Source organism: Pygoscelis adeliae, unplaced genomic scaffold (assembly GCF_000699105.1).
Source record: "Pygoscelis adeliae isolate BGI_AS28 unplaced genomic scaffold, ASM69910v1 Scaffold149, whole genome shotgun sequence".
Taxonomy (NCBI): domain Eukaryota; kingdom Metazoa; phylum Chordata; class Aves; order Sphenisciformes; family Spheniscidae; genus Pygoscelis; species Pygoscelis adeliae.
This window is the reverse complement of record NW_008825494.1, coordinates 581141-598901: the sequence shown is the minus strand read 5'-3', so window position 1 is coordinate 598901 and position 17761 is coordinate 581141. Positions and strand designations below refer to the sequence as shown.

Sequence of the window (17761 nt, the reverse complement as noted above, 5' to 3'; positions counted from 1 at the left end):
GTTCAAACATGCCCAATGCCTCTCTTTGTCCTCACTACCCACCCCAGCTCCCTCCCCCCCATACTTGCTCTCCTATGAATTTCCTGATATTGAACAAGAATATATGCTACATTCATAGTTTAATTCTGTTAAAAATCTTTCAATCAGCAAACTCAAACGTATCGCCATCAAGTTTTCCCCCATCCTAATGGTTCCCACCTGACAGTCCTGTTTCCCCGCATCAGCTCTTCACTCCTTCTGCTGTCTCTCCCTTATAACCTCCCAGCCTCAACCACCTCTCTTTTATTTCAGTTCTCCACACCAAGGCTTCTCGTATAAATCTGCCTCTCTTGGAAGTTACGGTCTTGTCCCATCTACATTCAAACTGGAATTCTTCCTCTTCCACACTACAGGTTTTGTCACTGTGCCTAAAAATGCAAGAGCCAGCTCTTCCAGAGACATATGGTCACTAGCCAATTGAGGTCACCATCTACATCAGCTCACCAGCCATGTCTGGTGAGACGTTTAGGTCCTGAGAGTGCTGAAATCACATCCCAGCTCCACAGTCACGTTCCAACTGTATATCAAGCTAAAACCCAGACACTCATCACCTCCCATTCACCTCTCCCCACCCTGTAGTCTGCTTTTCATGGGACAGAAACTTGTTGTGGAGATCACAGAGGACCCAGGCCCCCAGCCTGGACAGTGGAGAAACCAGGAGGAGCCTGAAGCATGCCACAGTGCCCATCTTCACCCGAGCTCAGAGGTAGCCACAGGGAGCAGAGGGGACGCTGGTGCCCAGCCTCGCTGCCGGTGCCTTTGCCTGCACGCAGTTCTTCCCACCACAGCTCGGGGTTGTGACTCCAGCAGAAAGACCTGCTTAGTCTCGACTCAGGACATGCTTGGTACAGGCAAAATCTTTAGCAATGAAAAGGTAAAAGATGTTTTTCAAACTGGAGTGCTTAACAGGCTTCTGACTCAACCCAGCATGGGAATATTCCATGGGTGGTGAAAGGTGCATCTGCCTCTGACACAAAGTGCCTGCATTCAAGTCCCCATTCCAAACTGTGATAACACCAGAGCCTTCCTAAAGAAACTTGTCATCATTTTTGACATTAAAAAAAAAACCAACCCACCCAAATATGTTTTTCTTATCATTCTTGGAAACAGATGAACTCTTTTATCTGGATAACAAAAAATAAAATAAAAATAAATTAGCCTTAGGCAAATGCTTGGCACGGCAAGTCTTAGCCCAAACATTAAAAGTTTGGCTAACTAGTAAAGAACTGAAAACTGAGTAATGTCTACTGCTAGTGCTCCCAGATCTACCTCTAATGCTCACAAGGGAGAAGTGGACTGTATTAGCTGCGCCAAAGAAGATAAAGCAATGCATCTTTCCACTGAAGACAAGCTCTTAGTTTATCAGTAGGTTAAAGAAAAAAAAGAAAAAAATGCAGACAATCTACATTCAAGGACTATGAGAACAACAACAAATCTTTGTAGGTTCAGAAGAAAACTGAACAGGCTGCAATACCTCCTTAAGAACAGATTCACTTTCTGATTCAATGTCATGCTGCTACCTAGGGAACACACAAAGCACAGGCTAGTTCCCCGGAAAATGTGTCAGTTAAAAGAAGAAAATGTGATCCACAACTGAGGTTTTGTTTTCACACTAAAATAAATCAGAGCATTCATAATTGGGTCTGGCTGGAAAAAAAACCCTTTGTTTATGAAAAATATGCTCAGTAAGTATTTGATTGGCACAACAGTGAGTTATCCCACTCACAATCAGAAAACAGGAAAGTCAGTCACAGCTTTCTAATTCAATAGCAAGTTCTCTTAGAAGTAAAATATCTTGTTTTGCAATTTGTATAAAAATTATTTTTACCTAAAAACTATGAAAGGATTACGTATGAATAAAACATGGCTCACTCCTGCCTCTCAGAAAAGCCAGTGGCAAATGTTCCACACACTTAAGTAGAACCGGTTGGGTTTCCTAATCCATTGATAGCTGAATTTTGTATCTGTCTTCCACTGATAAAACATTCACATTCAGGACATAAAAGCAAATAGGTCAAGAACCTGCAGCATGTGGAGCCTGAGATATTTCCCTTTTGACAAAGTGTTTGATATCAGACACAGAAAAAGCTTTGGAAATAATAAGAAAGACAAAGATAGTATCAAACAAAAGTCAGGATTTTCATGAATGAAATCCTCTCAGTTTGAAAGTCAGAAGTAGCCTAAAGTTACTCTTCTAACTTATTAGTTCTTCTAATAAAAAAATAAACCTTTTATAAGAAATCTGATATCTTTATATAGGATACATATCATTCTGGTAGACAACAATGCTATTCGAGTATAATAAAAGCTCTATCTGATGACTGCTGCTAAAAATCTGGGTGCTAGGTACATGTTGGCATTGCACAATCCTTGGTTGCTCTGAACAAGCTGGGTCGGATACCGTCAGCAGCATCATGGTGCTCTGACACATGTGCCCAGACAGTTACTTCCAGTCCCCAAGGCACCTAATACCTGTAAAGAGCAGTGTGTGATCAGCCAGCCTCCCCATACTTTCCAGTCACCTCTCTTGTAACAATGGCCTCTTCTGAAAAATCTAAGTAAATGGCATCTGTCATGCATTGAGCTTCTTCAAAAAATATGGCTCTGAGAGTATCTTCTCATTTTAGAGCACATTAATGCTGCATGCTTGTGTCCTTATGAATCTGCTAGTTTTGCCCATCATCCATGGAATATCCATTTTAAGCCAATCCCCCCACCACCTCAAATTACCTGTTCCAGCTCTAAACATCTTCTAAAGGCCCAGCTCTCCCATGGTTTCTAGTATCTATCATCCATTATATACAGGTAAAGGGCCACTTGCCCTTCTGCTTGTCCTCCTCTCTCTTTCTCCCTGTCTCTCTACACCTTTTCCATCTCAGCTTTGCTTATGTATTGCTCTAATTTGTCTTCGAGGAAGGATAAAGACAAAACATGATGCTGTAATCAAGACACTGGAACAAGATTCAAGAGATACCACATCCCGAGTTCACCGCAGGCTTCCTGTGTGGCTGGAGGAGAAGCATTATTTGTGATGAAATCCAAGTTCCGCTGGAGTCAACAGCAACCCTCCTCACTGACTTTCCCTCAAGGCCTTCTCCAGTGAATTTCCACTTCTCTGGGGTTTCTCTCCTTTTCATTTTATAGTCTGTGTAGCCTGCAGCTCCTATAGAGAGCTGGCTCTTACCTAGTCCAGTGGGACAGGATCTTTTCATAGATCCCAATGTCATAATGTAAGTAACTATTGTTAAACCTATCTAATCAATAATACCTGTGAATAGGTAGGTACCTATAAAATTGTTTGTATTTGATATATCCACTTGTTCCCACCCTTCAAATCTCACACTTCTTCTGAAGATCTGATCCTGCAAATACACAAGAATAATTTAATATGTGATCAACCATAACAGCATCCATGGGACTACTCAAATTGCTCCCTGCAAAGGATTATGGCTGAACTGCACATGGCTGAACATGTGTGTAGGTAACACAAAAAAATATATATATTTCACATACTTACCTACTGATACATCTTTTATTGTGCCCTAGGAACTAAAGAGGGAAGCTTATAGAGACTTATTTATTCTATCAAGAGACTGAGATTTCTCAGAAGTACAAAATATGAACGTCTGAATTAGCCAGCAGTTCAGAAATATTGATTTTAAATTGGCTTAGATGGGCTTCAACCTGAAAAATATTAACTGTAATCTGTCTACAATAGGCTAATAATATCCTGAAATCTCTAAGTTCTTTTTTTGTGTTTGTGTGCATGCCATGGAATACAGTAAATGTCCTCGTCAGTTTCTCCCCCTCCTTTCCTAACCTGTAGCCAAAGTCACAAACCGTTCCATGAACTGCAACAGAGAAGGTAGTTGGTATTTCATTGTCAATGAGTTAGACTGTGCATGTTTAGTGTCCGTAGGTATTCTGTTATCACTAAAGATGTTGTAATTTTGGTGTTAGCTCTCTCGGTTTTAAGATTGTTAAGCACTGTAAACAATGTATAAGTAAAAACATTAACTACAAGGTGCTGAGAAACATTTCTAGCACACTGAAAAAATGACTGACTTCAAGTTAGAAAAAAACTCTCTGGCATGAAACAGTGACTACTGCTCGTGGAATTTTATGAAGTGTTTTACTATATGTCCCTTTTGCAACCACAGGAAGATAGCAATCTTTCCAATGGGTCTTAACAGCAATACCATTTTAATGAATGTATTAAATAATTACACTAATGTACACGCTGTAATTTGCTAAATGCTTTTCAACTGTACAAAGACACAGTTCTTTTCAAAAACAAAAACCAAAAAATTGGCACCCAATTGCTAATTAGCGGCCTAGAAGACATAGTCTTCTGACCTTCTGTCAGATTAAGTTTTCTAAACTGCTTGTACTGCATCCATCTTTCTGTGGCTCACAGTTCAGCTATTTAGCTTACCTTTTTTTTTTTCCACAGAAAAGGAATTTGTCTTCTGTGTCATAGCATTTTTCTCTTTTTAGCACTCGCACATTATATTTTTTAAAAAAAGTTTATGTAATGCTCTACTTGCATCTTTAATATGTTTTCTTTATTTTAAAAACCAAGAGATGCAGAAAGCATAGTAATGGCACAACAGGCCTTTATTTGTCAGGTGAAATAATGCGTGCATTCAACCACATTTTTCCTTTTAAATTAAAAATTAGAAAGTTAAATGTATATGCTAAAATCAGCTATAACAAAAAGAGAGGAGGTGACTCTAGTGCACCAATCTCCATTTTGAACGCCCTAAATGTTCACGTAACACTTCTTAAAGTGCCTGAATTAGTTGGATACCTAAACCTTACTGAAATTGTTGTGGCACCTGTGTGTCTAGCTCTAGGAGAATACTTAGAAACTCAGGATTTTACTATTAATTTAATTTCCAACTAGATCCTTGAGCTAGGCAAGTGATGGGGCGCAAGTGATGGAGATGATACATTTTTTTAAAAAATCACCAGTCACCTGGAAAACTGCTGAATTTCATAATGATCTTAGGTCAGACGTAGTGTTCATTATTTGCCTAGCACGGTAATTCATGCCAAATCACCTGTCTTTAATAATATTTCAATGTTAATTTCATAGTTTGCGTTATTGTATAATGTTAGAACTTTCCTCAATTCATCTTGAAATGTTTGGCTTTTTGATAGGTTCACACAAGCCCACAACAAATATCACATACCTTCACATACATACAGGATACATATTCATGGAGATAAGATGTGGAAAGATCACTAATGGATAGACATGATTATATCAATCAATTTAAAAGATTTTGATTTAAAGTAATTAAATAATACTAATATAGTGTGCAAAAAAATGGAATGTAACAGTTCTTGACATTTTTACATTAAATGTAATAAAAGAGTAGAGGCTTGATAATAAAACATTTGATCCTATGAAGACAGTGAGGAAAATTCTTACTGGGTTGCCGACAGTCTGATTCAGAAGTCACGGGAACCACACAAAGTCTGATTTTCAAAACCTAATGGAGACTTTCTATTAGTCCCAACAGACTTTGGGTCAGACTCTTAAAAGCCTGTGACTGCCTACAAATGCATTGTGCCAATGCCTGGCCCACAGGTTGTTCCCCACATGCTAAAAAATAAAAATACCTCTTCATATCAAGAACACTGGAGCTTCAAGATCTGTAAGAAATAAGAAAGTACTAGGTGATACTAAGAAACCTACTATTCTAGATGCATACACCGAGTCATAAAAAAATCACCCACGTCATTATGAGATGTCAAATGGTCATGCAAAATGCCTTCCTATTGACAACAGAGTTTTCTGACAGAAAGCATACACACTCACTGACGACATGCCCAACAACTCATTCCCATCAGACATTTAAAAAGTGCAAGCATTGTCCTCTTCCAGGCACCCAAGCTTGTGTCCAGGGGATCATGCGGTGAAGGCAGTGGAGCTGGTAACTGTGATGAGGCTTTTGAGTGAGTAGTGCCTCCAGCCCTGCAGTCCACAATGGACTGAATCTTCCTTCTTAATGCATTGCATTACAGTGAAAAAAAAAAGACAACAAAAAGGAAAGAGGAAGGGAAAGGGAAAAAGAAAAGCCTACCAGTTAGCCCAAACGTCAGCATTTGTCTTGGATGTACTCAGCACTGATGGAAAGCCAAGAGAAGCTGTTCAAAGGTTTTTGCGTCGGGCCATTTCTCCTCCATTAGGTATGTTCATTTTTCTCGTGTACCAAGTAATCACTTGGGCTTTCACTACGAAACTAGTAACAAAACTAAATGCTACAGATTATTTACAAGAGCAAACAAAAAGGACCGAAAAGAAAACCGCGGGAAAGAGCTTTCAGAAGTGGAGGGAGGCTAGTGTCTTGCCAGGTAAAGGTCGGAGACTAACCTAATTATATGGGAGTCTTTACAGCAGCTTTGGATGTGACCGCTTCTGCGATTCTGTTAAAGATTCAGCAAAAAGCAGAGTTGGACCATTCATTTCATTGTACTTTCTAACAGGATTTTCTCAAACAACAGGTTTCTCTGCCAACTGTATTTGGTAACCAAGTGTAAGTGAAATCAAATGCCCTTCTTGCAGGCCACAAAAATATAGGCTGAATCAGGCAAATATTAGTCTCAAGCTTCTTTCTTAAAAGAAGCTTTGGGCCTACACTCTTTGGTCTCATATCATGTTAGGCACATGAGGAGATCTATTTTCATATAATTTTGTTTCTTGATTAAGAAGACATATTCAACTGCAATTATAATCCATCCTGCTTCAGCAGCAGCTAGGGCAGAACAAAACCCTTTATTCAAGAGGCCTACAAGCTGTGCTGTTGCTTCAGACCCATCATTTCTCCCCCAAGCTGCCCCCAAGCGCCTGCTGCACAGTCCTGGCTTTGCTCATGCAGATAACCGGTGGAGGGCAGGGGATGCCTGATGGGTGCATAGATCTCAAAACCTTTTTCTCCACAAAATGCTGTTTTTTCAAATAGTGTTGTTCCCATCTGTGTAACAGTTTGTACTCTGCATCTTTAAAGTAGGTATGTAAAACTGGAAAGATTTTGTAACCGGGATTAAATATCCACTACCTTTAATTATTGCACAATTAAAATAATAATGGTAGGATTTTTTGACTAATCAAATAAAAAAGAACATTTAACTGAACATTTCATGAACGTTTCATATCAATCAGGAAATAAAATAATCTTGAATTTTTATTGCAATATTTGCTTGTGTTACTGAGAGCTCTTTAAGGCATCAACAAATGTAACAAACCCATTTATTTACAGTACGTTTGCCCTCGCTAGGACTGAAGGGTGCACAGGAAAACAGAAAATGTTCTTTGGGATGTCTTAATAAAAATACATGCAAATAATTGGGAAAACAAGAACAGCAGCATATAACAGCAGAAAACTTCTAAAAGAAGCCTAAATTGTTGCTGGCAGGTTTTTCCCCTAGTTAAATAGACAAGTGAAAATTCCCCCTTAGGAAAGTGCATACAGAGCATGCAAGGCTTTTGGAGGAAAATTATTGTACAGGCTGGTTTCCAAAAATACTGTGGCTATAAAACATAATTAGATGACAAGTATGTGAATAACAAAAGTTAAAATCCCTAAGAGTAATGCGATTCATTTGATAGTTGTATGAATGCAAGATAAATGTCGTCCTTTTAATTTGTTCTCTGACCACTGAGGACGCAGCTTTATGGACAACTTTCCCAGCAGCACCTTGATCTAAGCAATGACTGCTCTGAGATCATTGGATAATTTGCTAGATTATATTTCAGATGGATTAACCCCCAAACCCAGCTCATCAGGCAGCCACAGTAAACTCATGTGTTCATACAGGGAAAATACAAGGGGAGAGAAAGTAAATAAAGGTGAAAGGACAGGTCTTCTACAGACATAAAGTACAGCTTTCTTTTCCTTTTTTTTTTTTTCTTAGGGATGCTGAGATTCTTGTGCAGTCACCTGATTTTTAGTGCTGGAGAGCTAAAAAACACAGCAAAGGAGCAAGACTTGCAATAACATCACGAGCAGGGGTGGCACTGAAGTGTTCAGCCTGCTCAGCTGACAATCTCTCCCAAAAATGCAATTTAACTCCTAGGAAGAAATCCTTGTTAATGCAGCCATATTGTAACCTGCCATATGGTTCAGATAATCGATTTCAAATGTGAAGTGATAGACAAGAGCCCCATTTGTCACATCTTCCCCTGCAGATATGTGAAGAAAAAACGAGAACTCACCATTGTTCACCAGGACATGGAGTGGACAATTCTTTGCTCTAAACCGCTGCACAAATTGCCGTATGGACTTCATGGAAGCCAAATCACAGTATAAAAACTCCACTGGGAGAGAAGAGGAGATGAACAAAACCAGATTAAAGTCAGTTACAAAGATATAAAAACACACTTACAGACATCAGCAACGACTCCTGTGATAATGTCACCAGGAAAGTAAAGATTCTAAAAATAAACCAGGCTTTTGAAAATTATGGGTGAAGCTGGTCTCAGAAGGTTCCTTCTTTCTCCTTCCTTCCTTCATTTCTATTTTTAAACTATTGATTCTTCAGAGAGCAAATATGAGGAATGTTGCTGCCAGGAAATGAAGAAGGGTATCAAACAGAGCAAATACGTCCCAGTCCTCCTGGTTTTTTCCACTGCTACTATTTAGGAAGAGGGGCTACAGTTCTTCGTTGCTGAGATGATCAAGACATGGCAGCTGGAAATCAAATGGGGGGAGGAGAAGCCACACCGGGGACCACAATGTTTCCCTGTGTTTCTGATGCCAAATGCTGCCTATGTTTTTTTCGAGATTATCTGCTGAGTGTCTGTGGTCCAAACAGTGATGGAGTCTGACAACACGTTATAAAACAAAGCTTTATTGAGGCAATAGGAAAGATGAGCAACAGCGTGCCCATACGGTGACTCATCCAATCACCGACAGCAAACACGGCATCATAAGTGACGCCATGGCTCTGGTGGGCATCCCAGGACACTTGGTGTCCAGGTCACCTGGCAGCAACAAGCAGGCACATAAATGCCTTTGAATGCCGGTAAGACTCATGCCACCCCTTGGCTCCAGCGATGGCAGTGTGATTTGAGGGGATCATACCTCAACATGGATACTGTGGGCAGCATCCTGCCTACGCTGCTGTCCTGGTTTCGGCAGGGATAGAGTTAATTTTCTTCCTAGTAGCTGGTACAGTGCTGTGTTGTGGATTTAGCATGAGAACAAAGTTGATAACACACCGATGTTTTAGTTGTTGCTAGGTAATGCTTACACTAGCCAAGGACTTTTCAGCTTCCCGTGCTCTGCTGACTGAGGAGGCTGGAGGTGCACAAGAAGCTGGGAGGGGGCACAGCCAGGACAGCCGACCCAAACTGGCCAAAGGGACATCAGCCAGGACAGCTGACCCAAACTGGCCAACAGGATATTCCATACCATATGACATCATGCTCAGTATATAAAGATGGGGGAAGAAGAAGGAAGGGGGGGGACACATTTGGAGTGATGGCATTTGTCTTCCCAAGTCACCGTTATGCGTGATGGATCCCTGCTGTCCTGGAGATGGCTGAACACCTGCCTGCCCATGGGAAGCAGTGAATGAATTCCTTGTTTTGCTTTGCTTGTGTGCGCAGCTTTTGCTTTCCCTATTAAACTGTCTTTATCTCAACCCAGGAGTTTTCTTACTTTTACCCTTGATTCTCTCCCCCATCTCACTGTGGGGGAGTGAGTGAGCGGCTGGGTGGGGCTCAGTTGCTGACTGAGGTTAAACCACGACAGCTGCCGATGTTGGTCAAGGGGCAGGGTGGCAGTGTCTCAAAATATATTAAACACTGGTATGTTTTTATTTCCAAGAAAACATGTCTCTAACAAAAGCATCCTTTGTCCAAACCATTAGTCAGCCATTGACCTTCACTAGAACACTACAAAATTAATTAAAATAAAAAAGATTACTTAAATCCCCTAATAACTTTAAAGCCATCAGGTCTGAAAATTCTCCTCCTGTTGCAGTTGTTCAGCTTTCACCCCGACTCTCACAGCACTGCTTCAGCAATTGCCTTGCCTTGCATGACAGCCACGACCAGGGTTATGAAGTGAAAACAAGCGGTGCCCCTCCCCAACAGCAGTAGCTATCCCCACACAAACAATCCAAATTCTTTAGAAACTCTGCAAAGGGGAAAAAGAAAGAAAATTTTGACCTCATCCACCTGTTTTAGCATTTTAGAAAGTATACATATTGCATGCCAGGCTTTTGGTTTGTTTCAGCATCAGCTATGTTTCAAGCAAGAAAATGTGAGTCTCTAGCGCAGATGTTATTCTCTCTTCTTGTTTGCTACAAGTCGTAGTGGGACTCCAAGTCATCTAGATGTTGTCAACTCCACACCAGCCAGACCCAGTACACTAGGGCTCTGATGTGGATTTGCCTGAACCTCCTCCATAAAGTGAATTTTCCAAGAAAGACCAAAAGGTGTTTCAGCTTTAGAAAGTCAGACAGTACTGAGCACCTCCAGTGACTAAGTCCAGCAGAAGGAAAGGCGAAGGCTGTACAAAACACGCTCCCCTTGCTCACTGTGTCCTTGCAGGGTGAGTCCTTACTGTCCAGTTTGATTTCAACAACCTCCCAGACTTCCCAAGCTGTGGCAACCTCTGCACAGATGCACAGTCCCCAGGATGGTTTTGGCCACCACAGCTGAGGACTGGGGCTCCAGGTCCTCGCTGCGTTTTCCCCACTCCCCTCCGCCCTCCCACCTCATGGCCGGAAGGCTGCTCCCCTGTGCTCCATGGGAAGGAACAGCCACCCCCTTCCTTGCACATGGCTTTCCCCACCTCTTCCTATGAAAGAAACAGCCTTTAAAAGAAAGGAAAATAAAAGATATACAGTTCACACACGCTAAAGAAAGCCTTTCTGACAAGAACATTAAACTATTGGGTAAACAGGCTCCAATGCAGGCTGCAGTAAGAGACCTTTCCTGTTACTCTTTTCCCTGGTCCATCAGTAATGTTCACCAAACTGTTTCATCCTGTCACAACTGAGGCTGTGAGCTATAATGCCTCTTTATAATGTGTCTGTACAATAAGAGTTTAGGAAGGCCTGCAGGCACAACAGCAAGCTAAATAACAAAAGACAATCATGGCTCTTATTAAAATCCTTCACAGGAGAACAGTCCCTTCAGTTCCCTTCAGTTTTACACAATACAGGGCTTTAATAATCCATATATATTTTGAACCTAGACAGTATTAGTCCTCTGAAATTGTCTTAGTGAATTTATATAAATGACTCAGGGACCTTTACCATTTAAAAAAAAAAAAAAAAGAAAGCTTATATTCCAGTTTTAAGATAGTGTAAATACATTTTTTTCGAAAAGGCTGTAGAATCATACCATTTCAATGGCACTGACCCATGAATAACACTGGACAATTTCTTGACCTCCCTATAGACCTTTAGGAGGTCTGCAATTTTGTTTAATTTCACTGATGTCCTACATCTGGAGGTGGTAAGGAAATGCAAAAATTATTAACTCCTGTAAAAGAAGAGAGCTGTTTAGGTCATTACTCTTGGGGCCTAGCAGCTATATAAAACCACATGAACGGCACTGTAATTGCTCAGATGCACAAAACCTGGTTGTACTAACTTATTAGTAACCAGTGCAACAACGAATGGAGTAAAGACCTAGGCAAAGCTTTATGCTGACTCTACTGTTGCGCTACTTCTCCAGGCAGCTCATCAAGGAAAGAGATTAGGGAAAGCATGATCAGCTTCTTAGGAGGCAGCCACTCACACTGCCAGTGGAGGAGTCCCTTTTAATACAAAATATTGAAGGCATTGGACTTTCATTAGCTGCAGTATTTTGTGGCACAGTGCAAGGTCCAACCACTTCTTCACCACCTGTATGGACTGTGGCAACATTATTGACTCTCCTGGATTTTGCTAATGACACTATAAGTGCCAGGAAAGCAGGTCCCTGAGAACATTCACCGAGCTAATTTTTAATCTCTCCCCTCATCTGACCTCGAAATTGTCCTTCTCTGCATTGCCAACTAGAATGGTGGTTAGATAACCAGTGTGCCAAGGCAACTGCTTTTCAAGCTGACCGGTACAATCCCATCCTTCCTGGGAATTAACCTTTTGCTACGTCTGTCTGATCTCCCCTCCCTCAACTTTGTAGTTGCAGAGCAACTGCTGTCCTTCGTTATGACTGTACAGTGCCCAGAGTAATGGCATACTAGGCCAAGGCTATCATTACTAGGCTTATTTACTTGCTTACTTGGGAAGTGTGTCATCATATTCAGTATTTGTAAAGCACTTGCCATCAAAAGATCGAACGTGCTTTGGAAAGGAAAACAAACAAACAAATCAAACCCCAAACTTCTTTTGCTCATGGGGCAGAAACATTAATGGCCAAAGTCCTTGTTCGTGCTCATTCGTGCATGATGGCTCTTTGCCAGGGAGGCAGTCTCACTGGTGCAAGTGCCGCGACAACTGAGATGCCATTCCACTAAAGAAAGAGTGCCAAAACACGGTACCAAGTCCTGTGCTGACTCAGCAGCAGGGCCATGAACAGAAACCCAGCTTCTTCTTTGTCCCATGGTCCAAGTATTTAATTTTTTTTAGCAGTGTACTGAAGAATTGCACATCTAGAAGCTAAGGACAATGGTTAGTTTTTAGAATATTTCAAAGCATGCACAAATATACTAAGCAAGCAATTTTTAAAAAATGTCTTAATTAATGAAGACCAGTGTTCAATAATGTGAGCAAATGACCAAACCTGAACTTCAACTAGCAATGTGGCTTGAATCACTTTTCAGAAACAAAGATGGCAAAAGCTTTTCTGTATGGGATAGGTATGAGCAAAAAGAATAAATACGTGCAATAACAACAAGCAAACTGAAACATATGCCAAAATTAATATTTAGATATGTTACTTCTTACTTTTTTGGTTTGTCTGCCACTAGACTTTAAATTATTCAAGTACCTAATAATTGACAATAGTGGTCATTATGCTTTTGAGTTTAATAATATGTTTTCAAAACTAACTGGTTCCTTTGATTTGCTGTATGCCATTAAGAACAAAAATGGGGAACAGAATCTACATATGGAATATCTGCAGCTAATGCTACTGAAATACTCTATTTTCTAACTCTATCCCATTTTATCTCTCCTTCTCCTATACTTCCCCTTGCTTTCAGGTGCTTCTAGAATAACAGACATGCCCGTATTTCTTTCTTCTAGTGGGTACGTTCCTTGTTCTTGCCTAAATAATCTTTCCAATAAAAGCAAGTGAGTACATAATTGTCAGGCACTGGCTAAAATATTCACTGTCAAAAATATTTTACTATTATTTTATTGTAATTTGATGACTCAGTTGTCAGAAAGTTATTAGCTAATAAAATATGAAAGGAGCATAATTTCCCAAAAGACAGCTAGAGTTACTTATGCCATTATTCACATATGAATAGATATGTATATGATGGTGCTACAATTGCCGCTTTGCCTAATTGCTTTCTTTCAAACAGGTATCTGCCTGGTGCAGCATCTTTTCAGTAACAGAGAAGTCGGTAAGATGTTTTTCAGGCTGCTCCTCAGTAAGGCTGTACGAATCCCACAAAGCTATGCTGGCTGACTGCACACGACAGCACTGAGCACATGTACAGTTCACTGCCTGTTCCCGCACTGTGCACCCTCTGCTCGCTTGGTCGCGGTAACTGCAGTCAGAGGACCTGAAGGACAGGCACCCGGTGGCTCTTGGAGAGCTTTCTGACACCATGAGCCCCGCATGAGCCCAGAGGAGCCCCAGCATTAGGAAAGCCTGACACAGCCCCCGAGCACGCACACTCCCCCGAGTTTCACCCTTCGAGACAACTTCCCCATTTCTGTCTGTCTGCTTTTTCACACTATTAGCACACCTTTCTTTTTAACATCTAGAATTCCCCTCCTTTCCTTTTCACACCAGCCCAGTTGACTCTGGTTGCACATTTCTTCTGTGTCTGTATCACAGAGGCATAAAAAGCATGAAATGGGAATTTTGGTCTACTATGGAAGGAAAATTCAGAAGCAAAAAGAATGGACAGATATTGCAGTCAATGATCAGGGACTGTAACTTCTGAGATATTTACTGATCAGCTGAACACAGGAAAATGCAACGTTTGGGCTCCTGCAAAGACTACGTCACTTAGGTTTGATTTAGATCAGATTAAGATGAGATGGAGACCACCTACCAACTACCACCTTTCCTGCATTCAACTGTAACTCATTGCCGTGGTTTAACCTCAGCCAGCAACTGAGCACCACCCAGCCGCTCGCTCACACTCCCGCCCTCAGTGGGATGGGGGAGAGAATCAGAAGAGTAAAAGTGAGAAAACTTGTGGGTTAAGAACAATTTAATAATTGAAATAAAATAAAATAGTAATAGTAGTAGTAATAATAATAATAATAAGAATAATAAAAGAATATACAAAACAAGTGATGCACAATGCAATTGCTCACTACCTGCCAACCGATGCCCAGCCAGACCCTGAGCAGTGGCCCCCCCGGCCAGCTTTCCCCCGTTTATGTACTGAGCATGACGTCACATGGTAGGGAATGTCCCTTTGGCCAGTTTGGGTCGGCTGTCCTGGCTGTGCCCCCTCCCAGCTTCTTGTGCACCCCCAGCCTTCTCAGTCAGCAGAGCATGGGAAGTTGAAAAGTCCTTGGCTAGTGTAAGCATTACCTAGCAACAACTAAAACATCGGTGTGTTATCAACTTTGTTCTCATGCTAAATCCACAACACAGCACTGTACCAGCTACTAGGAAGAAAATTAACTCTATCCCAGCCAAAACCAGGACACTCGTCATCTTGAAATTATTATGGACAGCTACAGCTCCACTTCAGCAGAAATCATAAGTCAGAGTCAACTTTCTTTTATTACTTATGCTAAAGCAATTTTCCATCATGCTTTCACTTTCTTTTTTTGTGTTAGAAACACAAGCAGGGGATCCATTCTAGGGAAAGCTGAAACTCTGCCCAGCACAGCAGGGAGCTGAGAACTCATCGTTCATGGTGGAAAGAGCACTATAGAACGGATTGCTTTGCCTGTTCCCATTTGCCACCCATCTATCCAGTATCTGAAGACACCAGCAGGAAGAGTTACTTCTCCAGCAAGGCACAAAGAATGTTCCTAGACAAGATAATAAAAAATGGTGCCCAGTAGTCACATATTCATGCTCGAAAACATGTTGCAAAAGCTCCACACAGGTGCATTGTTCTCTGGCTGCCCTATCTCCACAGGGGGCACTGAGGAATTTGGCCTATCATCTGCTGTTCTGCCTCACAGAGTTATACTTTGGCATCTGCACAGCAGCAGGGAGAAATGGTGTCCTGCTCATGAAAGAACTGAGCATGCTTCTGAGCACCTGGACAGTGCAACAGAGATGTTTATCAGAAAATGCTCTTAATGAGGCAAATATCTACCATCTGATAGATGTTGTGTTGCAGAGCTAGAGACGCTTTGCCAGCAAGGTGGCAGGTGCAACCCCCAGGAGAGAAAAAGCATGAACTGTGAGGAGAAGACATAAAGCAGTATTGACTGGAGCCTCCTTCCCTTTTGTCACTGCACTGTCCTTGTTGACACTAATAAACAGTGGCTTTGGCTGGTCCAGTCTTCAGAGACAAACTTGGAATCTCCATTCTCCTGTGGTCCTCTCCCCAAAGTAAGGTGCCCCAGAATCAACTCATCTTTCTCAGCAATCTCTGCTCATCTGCTTACACATCTTCCAGCCAAAACAAAAGTCGTTCTCAATCAAAACAGGGCTGCCAAGGGAAGGGAATGAAGTTCTGGAAATTCTGACCAGCTGAGCTCAAAACTATGGCTGTTACATGCCAACACTGTAAATGGAAAATGCAAAAGCACTTCCAGGCTGCTAACACAAACCTGGGGTTTATCAGTCTACAAACTGGGTATGTGTGGAAGCGCACAAGCCCCTGTCAACAGAACAAGACTCCTGTTAACAGAATTTTCCTATGTTGTCCCGGACTAACACAAGGGCTGGGATGCAAGTTTTGCTCAGAGGTACATGATGACAGAACATTGCATGCTATTCAGGACTATAAAATGCTTACTTTAAAAGGACTTCTAGGAAAACAAAACCAAACAAAAACCCACAGGTAAATAAGGCGTGTACCAGCCAATTGCATATTGAGCTGTACAATGAGAGACAGTCATCATAAATGCAGCAAGCACAGCATCTCCTATTTATGCCGTGCTCCTGCCCTTGTGCACTTGATGACCTCTCTGGCTTCTACACCACAAGCACTCCAGAATCTCCCCCATTCTGCATTAGCAGCCAAGATTCACAGGAATTAAATATTAAATTGATTAATGCACAGAAAATCCTAGTATGTGCAATTGCACCTACGGCACTGGTTGGCCCTTAATTCCAGCTGTGATTATGGTGATGATTTGCAGAACTTTGGCTCCTAATCCTTCAAACTATTTTACATATGTGACTGTGGACCGAAATGTTGGCTGTTGCCTGTTGTGCATCTTGCAAGTTCCCCCCCAGTCTTCTCCTTTGTCCTTTATTAGTCTGAATAATTTTGTGGCACTTTTTCAGATCACTGATCTTTCATAGACTATTAATAGAAATAATAAACCATGGCTAACTCTAGCACAGATTTACTGTTCAAGCTGATGCTTGTGATATGCCACTGAAGAAAAAGACAGATGGAACACATCCATCTAGCCAAGTGTGTGAGTGCACTGCCATGGATCAAAATAGTGAGCATATTTAAAGACATACGGTTTGGGTACGGTCATTAACAGATACACTCACAACTTTAGTTAGACTAGTTTGTCTACGGCCTTCCAGCAGGCAAGTGAGAGCACCTAAATTCAGCTGCTCCTTCTCTGAGTCATCCATTCTAGTGCCACTAACTTTAAATGCAGTCTGAAGAGATTAGCTTCCTGTGCCTAATGTTAGCCTTTGTGAACAGCCTCTGTGTGTCATCCTCCAGCCTATTCAGTGAAAAAAGAGCTCTGCATCAGTGTTCACGACATAAACAGAAATTCACATTGGGCAAATATTAGTAATTCATGCTTTTTTTCCTTCCTCGGGATGGTTTGAACATTGTCTCCTCAAAGAGCTATTGTAAAAAAAGGCATTTCATGGTGCCATTTCTTAACCATGTAGCTTTAACCTATTGTACTAAGAGAAACAGGGAAAAAAGACTTCAGCTTTTGGAAGGACGCTTTCTCTCTCAGAGGTGGAAGAGTAAAATAAAAAAGAAATTTGCCTTCGGAAACTGAGCAGTCTGGCTTAGCTACTTTCAACTTCCACAGGAGAAGTGTGTGGCCTAGTCCAGTGATCCTTTAACTTGTTAAATCCAACCAACACCCCAGTAGCTCTTGTGTACTGCTTAATCAAAATAAGCAAAATACCAGGGTAAGAACAGTGTTTCAGTTCCATCACTACCAGCAGCTCCCATTACTGCCAAAATATCAGCTCATCACAGGACAGCCCCCTGAACAGTTTCACAGATCACGTTGCCAGAGCACTGGGACGTAACAGCAATTCCAAAAGGAGGTAGTCCTTGTAAAGCAACAGAAATGCCCATGCGTGACTCTGCTAATTGCACCACCAGGTAGGATGTTATTTAAATATGCTACCAGTTTAGCACAATTCCTACAGACACAGCATGCTCTGGGTTTTCCAAACTTGCAAGTAATGCTTTGCTGTATAATATTTGACATTTTCTGTTCA

At 41.4% G+C, this 17761-nt stretch overlaps 1 protein-coding gene across 1 annotated transcript in view; it reads right to left on the bottom strand.

Annotated features, from left to right (window-relative positions):
• The window catches only part of DHRSX (dehydrogenase/reductase (SDR family) X-linked), a 154207-nt gene that overhangs the window by 56102 nt on the left and 80344 nt on the right, over positions 1–17761 (bottom strand). Inside the window, exon 4 of the mRNA XM_009331298.1 lies at positions 8264–8365. Coding sequence (XP_009329573.1) covers positions 8264–8365 — 102 coding nt within the window. The remainder of the gene's footprint in view (positions 1–8263; positions 8366–17761) is intronic.